Source organism: Microcebus murinus, unplaced genomic scaffold (assembly GCF_040939455.1).
Source record: "Microcebus murinus isolate Inina unplaced genomic scaffold, M.murinus_Inina_mat1.0 scaf004_hap2_Mmur4.0, whole genome shotgun sequence".
NCBI lineage: Eukaryota > Metazoa > Chordata > Mammalia > Primates > Cheirogaleidae > Microcebus > Microcebus murinus.
Genome location: NW_027438950.1, coordinates 486426 through 493462, shown reverse-complemented (window position 1 = coordinate 493462; position 7037 = coordinate 486426). Strand labels below are relative to the sequence as shown.

The 7037-nt window shown below is 33.9% G+C and overlaps 1 protein-coding gene across 1 annotated transcript; it reads left to right on the top strand.

Moving 5' to 3' along the window:
- Positions 1-1003: 1003 nt before the first annotated feature.
- LOC142866372 (uncharacterized) lies at positions 1004-6495 on the top strand. Its single transcript, XM_075999745.1, is given in 2 exon segments — positions 1004-1053; positions 5037-6495. Coding segments are annotated over 2 exon segments (1509 nt in total).
- The last annotated feature ends 542 nt before the right edge of the window (positions 6496-7037 follow it).

The following is a 7037-nucleotide window of genomic DNA, read 5'->3' as shown; positions in this document are numbered from 1 at the left end:
ACTTCTACAGGGAGAATTATAAAACACTGAGGAAGGAAATAGAAGAGAATAGAAACATACGGAAAAGCATCCCATGGTCAAAGATAGGCAAAATCAACATTGTTAGAATATCTATACTACCCAAAGTAATCTACAGATTGAATACAATTTGTGTTAAACTAATAACATCATTGTTTACAGATTTAGAAATGTAATTCTATACTTCATATGGTACAAGAGAAAGCCCCATAAAACAAAAACGACACTGAGGAACATGAACAAATTGAGAGGCATCCGTTTACTAGACTTTCAGCTATAGTACAAGCTATCGTAACCAAAACAGCATGGCATTGTCACAAGAACAGGAAATAGAACAAAGGAACAGAACTGAGATCACAGATATAAAACCATCCTCATATAGCCATGGAATAGCAGACAAGAGCGTGTACAGGGGAAAGAAATCCCTTTTGAATAAATGGTCCAGTGAAAATTGGATAGCCACATGTAGAAGAGTGAAACAGGATCCACACCTCTCATCTCTCACAAAAATCAACTCACAATGGATGAAAGACTTTATCCTATGGCATAAAACCATAGAATTTTAGAAGAAACTGTTGAAAATGCTCTTACATACTTAAGCCTAGACAAAAAATTTAGGAAGAATACCCCCAAATCAATCACACCACCAACAAAAATAAATAAATCAGGCCTCACCATACTAAAAAGTTCCTACACAGCCATTAAAAGTATAACTAGAGCAAGCAGACAACCTAGAGAATGGGAGAAAATATTTGCATGCTATATATTCAATATATTGCTAATAGCTAGAATTTATACATAAGTCCAGGAACTCAGTAAGATATAATCAAACAACCTGATTAAAAGCGTGCCAATATATGAACAGAAAGTTTGAAAAAGGACATGTACTATGGCCAAGAAGCATATGAAAAAAGTGTGTATATCTCTATTCATCAAGGAAATGCAAATGAAAACCAAAGCGAGATATCTCTCTACTCCAGTGAAAATGGCTTTTATCAATAAGCCCAAAGTAAGTGTAGGTGTGGATATAGAGAGGTAGGAAGACTTATATACTACTAGTGGGACTGCAAACTGGTACAATCTCTCTGGAAAGTTATATGGAGACACAGGAAAGTACTAAATTTAGAACATCCATTTGATCCAGAAATCCCACTACTTGCTATCTAACCAATGAAAAAACATCATCCTATAATAAATACATCTGCACTTGAATGTTTATAACATCAAAATTTACAATTGCAAAGAGGTAGAAACATCCTTAGTACTTATAAATACATTAATATAAATATATCTATAAATAAATATAAAATGTGATATATGTATACCATGGAGTACTACGGAGCCTCAAATTCAGTGGCTAAATGACACCCTTCTATATTATCCTTCATTGTGCTGGAGGCCTATCTTTAAAGTAAACTATCACAAGAATGGAAAAACAAGCACCCCAAATAGTCCCTATCAAATTGTTACCAATCGATCAACACATATGTGAACAAATGGAAGTAAATTTCAGTGGGTATTGGGCTGTTGAAAGGGGGAGAAGGTGTTGGGAAAATCCACTCCTAATGAGTGTGGTACACACGATCTGTGGATGGGCACAGTTGTAGCTCTGATCAGTCGATGCAAAAGCAACCTACATATTCTAAATGATTCACTCCCATAATATTTTGAAATTAAAAAAACAATTTTGTAATATGTAAGAAAGTTTTGAAAAGTTCATCTCTGTATCTCTTTAAGATATTCTTTTTATTTTAATTATTGTAAAATCACAAAAATGAAAGCTTAATTACTTTTAGTTGTTAACATCAGTCATGTGAGCTATATTTACATCATCATGTACTATATTGTCTGGAATGTATGTACTAAGTAAATTTGAATTTCAGTACACATGAGAAAACTACCTGTTTTGCCCATTGCCTAACTGCTGACAAAAAGCATTATGTTTTCTGTTCCTAGCAGTGTAACAGCTTAGAAATATCCTATCCATACAATCAAAATACATCTGTCTTATTGTGACTGAGGTTTCATTAAGCATATTGTCATCGAGGTTTATCTATATTGTGGATGTTATTAGAGAATCTGTTTTTTCTTAAGCTGAGAAATAATCCATTATTTCTACATTTCAAGTAGTATTTATCTGTTCATTTGGCAAAGGCAGTTTGGGTTGCTATTATCCACTGACTTTTGTGAATTATGGTGAAATAAATATGCATATGAATATAACTCTTTATTTTACAATATATGCAAGAGCTTATTTGTGTTTCTTTCTCGTTCATTGGTCCAGGTGTCTCTTCCATTAGATAACTTCTTTGACTACTGTATCTTTTTTTTTATTTTTCTATTTTTATTTCAGCATATCATGGGGGTAGAAATGTTTAGGTTATGTGTGTTGCCTTCACCCCGGAGTCAGAGTTTTAAGTGTGTCCATGCCCAGATGGTGCACATCAAACTCGTTATGTTTGTATATACCCATCCCCTCCTCCCCCTCCTACGTGCCCGACACCCAATAAATGTTATTCCTATATGTCCACTTAGGTGTTGATCAGTGAAACCAATTTGCTGGTGAGTACATGTGGTGCTTATTTTTCCATTCTTGGGATACTTCACTTAGGATAATGGGGTTCAGTTCTATCCAGGATATTACAAGAGGTGCTCTATTAGTGTTGTTTCTTATAGCTGAATAGTACTCCAAAGTATACATTTTTAAAGTTTTAAAATGGGTAAGTGTGGTACCTATAGCATTGCTTCTCTTTTTGGTGATTGTTCACATCTTTGTGGTCTCTTGAGATTTCATATTATTTTGGGGTTTGCTATTTAGATTTTTGAAAAAATGAAATTGAGAATTTGAAAGGAATTGTATTTAATCTGTAGATCACTTTGGACATCTTCACAACATTAGGTCGTCTTCCCTTGAACAAGAACATGTACAAGAGTATGTTGTTTATTTTCCTATGCTTTTGAATTTCTCTGTGTTTTTTGTGTCACTTATCTACAGTTTCATTTCATTCTGATCAGAAATTGTGTAAAATTTCAATTTTCAAATATTGGTTAAGACATGTTTTGTGTCTGAACAGGTAGATTTTGTAGGAAGAATTTTTATGAGCTATCAAGAATATTGTATATTCTGTTATTATTTCGCAGAGTGTTCTCTATATATGTGTGAGGTCTTGTTGCTCTCTAGTCTTTTCAAATCTCCTGTTTTCTTACTAGTAATTTGACTGTCTTTATTAGTATTGAAAGTGGAATACCATGCTATCCTATTATTTTTATGTCCATTTCTTGCTTCAATTGTGTCAATGCTTTTTATATATTTGAGAACCTTTATGTGAGATATAGATAGATATCAGATATATCTATTATATTTAAAGGGTTCTCAGTGAAAGACCTATTTTTATATTAAATGTCCTTGTTTATCTCTTGTGGCAGTTTTGACTTAAAGTATATTTTATAAACTATAACATTTTGCACTTCAAAAGTAATGTGCCTAATATAATTTTGAACTCCACTGCTCTTGTATGCTGAGCATTTTCATGGTATGTCTTGTTATTTCCTGTCACTTTTTGTCTATTGCTTTCACCAGGTATGAAGTCAAGTCTCTTTAGAGAGAATAGAGTTGGACTTTTTAATTTCTTTATTTAACTGTGTCTTCTGAGTAGAAATACTAGTACATAAATATTTGCATAATTGTCTAAAAGGGACGGATTCAAAATTGCCCTAATATTAATTGTTTATTTAACTTTTGTCACTATTTAGTCTTTCTTTCCACTCCTTTTCTCCTCATTCCACCTCACTGAATTTTAGTGATATATTTTGCTTCTGTGGCCACCTTCATTTGTGTATTGCTTTAAACATTTTTCTGGTGTTCACTGTGAGAATTACCTAAAATTTTGAAGTTGCAACTTATGTTAAACTCGTGACTACTTAACTTCAATTGTACATAAAAATTCATAATATTTATATCTGCCCTCAACTTCATGATATAGATGTCAGTAATTATGTCTCTTTACATTATGTCAATTAACATGTGGGAATGATCATTTTTACTTTGTCTTTCAAATTTGATAGCATAATTAAATGTTTTTGCACCATCAATATAATACTGCAGAATTTTATTTTTGATATGTGCATATCTTTCCCAGAATGTTATGTAATTGTCTTGGAAGATAGAAACCAGACATTCAAAGGCCATCAAAAACCAGAGGTATGGACACATGTGCCATTGGTTTGAGTCTCTTTTGAAAGGGAATCCAGGAAATGGAATTTTACTGCTAAAGTGAGAACTCTGTATAGTGGGGCGGAAGAGTTTTGCTGGGTAAATATAACAAATGTTCCTTCCCCTTCCATATGGTTCTTGGTGTCATACTCATCTGGGGTGCCATGAAATATTATCACTTATGACTTCTCAATGAATCATGTTTGCAAATATATTTTGAAGGTCATACATCTATGATGGAAGTAAGACTATGGTATTCTATTGCACTTTCTTGCTAATGTGCTTGTTATAGTTTTGTATGTTAAAATTATGAAGTATATTTACATAAGTATAACTAGTGAGATACTTTGTTATTTTCATTTCTTTCAGAAATCTCTTCCCATTGCACTGAAGACCCAATGCCAGAGCAGGGCATAAAACATTCATTCCAGATATCAGTAATAAGACTATACGGAAGCTCTGACCAGGAAAATGTACTTTTAAGAAAAGACTGGGAGAGTGTTGATGAGTGTAAGAGGCAGAAAGTAGGTTATGATGGTCTTATGCAATGTTTGTCAGGTAACAATAGGAAAATCTTGAAAGGTTATAAATGTATAAAAATGTTTAGCAAGTCCTCAAATCTAAATAAACCTAAGATAAGACATACTGGAGAGAAAAGTTTCAAACATAATGAATATGGCAAACCTTTTATGCACAGCTTAAAAGTTCTTGGACATAGGAAATTTCACACTATAGACAAACCCAGCAAGTGTGAAGAATGTGGAAAACCCTTTAACTGCTACACAAATCTCACTATACATAGGAGAATTCACAAAGGAGAGAAACCCTACAAATGTGAAGAATGTAGCAAAGCTTTTACCCATTGCTCAATCCTTACTCAATATAAAAGAATTCATAATGGAGAGAAAACATACAAATGTGAAGAATGTGGCAAAGCCTTTACCCAGAGCACACACCTTACTCAACATAAAAGAATTCACAGTGGAGAGAAACCCTACAAATGCGAAGAATGTGGCAAAGGCTTTATCAAGATTGGAGACCTCAATCGACATAAACGAATTCATACAGGAGACAAACCCTACAAATGTGAAGAATGTGGCAAAGCCTTTACCTAGTGCTCAACACTAACTCTACATAAAATAATTCATACTGGAGAGAAACCATACAAATGTGAAGAATGTGGCAAGGCCTTTACCCAGTGCACAAAACTTACACAACATAAAAGAATTCATAGTGGAGAGAAACCCTACAAATGTGAAGAATGTGGCAAGGCCTTTACCCAGAGCACATATCTTACTGAACACAAAAGAATTCATAGTGGAGAGAAACCCTACAAATGTGAGGAATGTGGCAAAGCCTTTAACAACATTGGACATGTCCATCGACATAAACGAATTCATACAGGAGAGAAACCCTACAAATGTGAAGAATGTGGCAAAGCCTTTACCCGGTGCTCAACCCTTACTCTACACAAAAGAATTCATACTGGAGAGAAACCCTACAAATGTGAAGAATGTGGCAAAGCCTTTAACAAGATTGAACATGTCCATCGACATAAACGAATTCACACAGGAGAGAAACCCTACAAATGTGAGTTATGTAGCAAAGCCTTTACCTGGTGCTCAACCCTTACTCTACATAAAAGAATTCATAGTGGAGAGAAACCCCACAAATGTGAAGAATGTGGCAAAGCCTTTACCCACAGCACACACCTTACTGAACATAAAAGGATTCATAGTGGAGAGAAACCATTCCAATGTGAAGAATGTGGCAAAGCCTTTATCAAGAATGGAGACCTCAATCGACATAAACGAATTCATAGTGGAGAGAAACCCTACAAATGTGAGGAATGTGGCAAAGCCTTTACCCGGTGCAGTGAACTTACACAACATAAAAGAATTCATAGTGAAGAGAACCCCTACAAATGTGAAGAATGTGGCAAAGCCTTTACCCAGAGCACACACCTTACTGAACATAAAAGAATTCACAGTGGAGAGAAACCCTACAAATGTGAAGAATGTGGCAAAGCCTTTAACAAGATTGGACATGTCAATCGACATAAACGAATTCATACAGGAGAGAAACCCTACAAATGTGAGGAATGTGGCAAAGCCTTTACCCGGTGCTCAACACTTACTCTTCATAAAAGAAATCATAATGGAGAGAAGCCCTACAAATTTGAGGATTGTGGCGAAGCTTCTATCCAGTGCTCACACCTTAATCTATATGAAAGAGTTCATAACAGAAAAAAATTGTATAAATGAAAATTGTGACAGTCTTTAATAACTGCTCCAATCTTATTCATCATCAAAGAAATCATACTAGATATAAGTGAGATAAATGCAATGACTTTGGAAGTACTTTCCCAAAATATTAGCTTTAAAATGCACAACAGTACTTATATAAACAATAATAATGTAGAGTGCCAACAATATCTTGAGTTATGACAGAGATTTTATTAGACATGGGAGAACTTTCACTGAAATTAATTCTCCAATATTTTCTGAAACATTGCTCAATATCACAAAAATTTTCATAGATAGAAACCTTACAAATATAATGAATGTGAACAAATATTTATGAAAAAGGTATACCTTAGAGAACAACAAAGAACTGATACTTAAAACTCCTTTACAGATATAATAAATTTCAGAACACATATAATCAATATTAAGTCTAAAGAGATATCAGAGGACTCACAGGAAAATGTGCTGAGGCACTAACACATTTAAACATTTCTTTAAACCAGGTTGTTGAGTATAGAGAATAACTCTGTTAAAATAGTTAGATAAATTTTTTTATATCA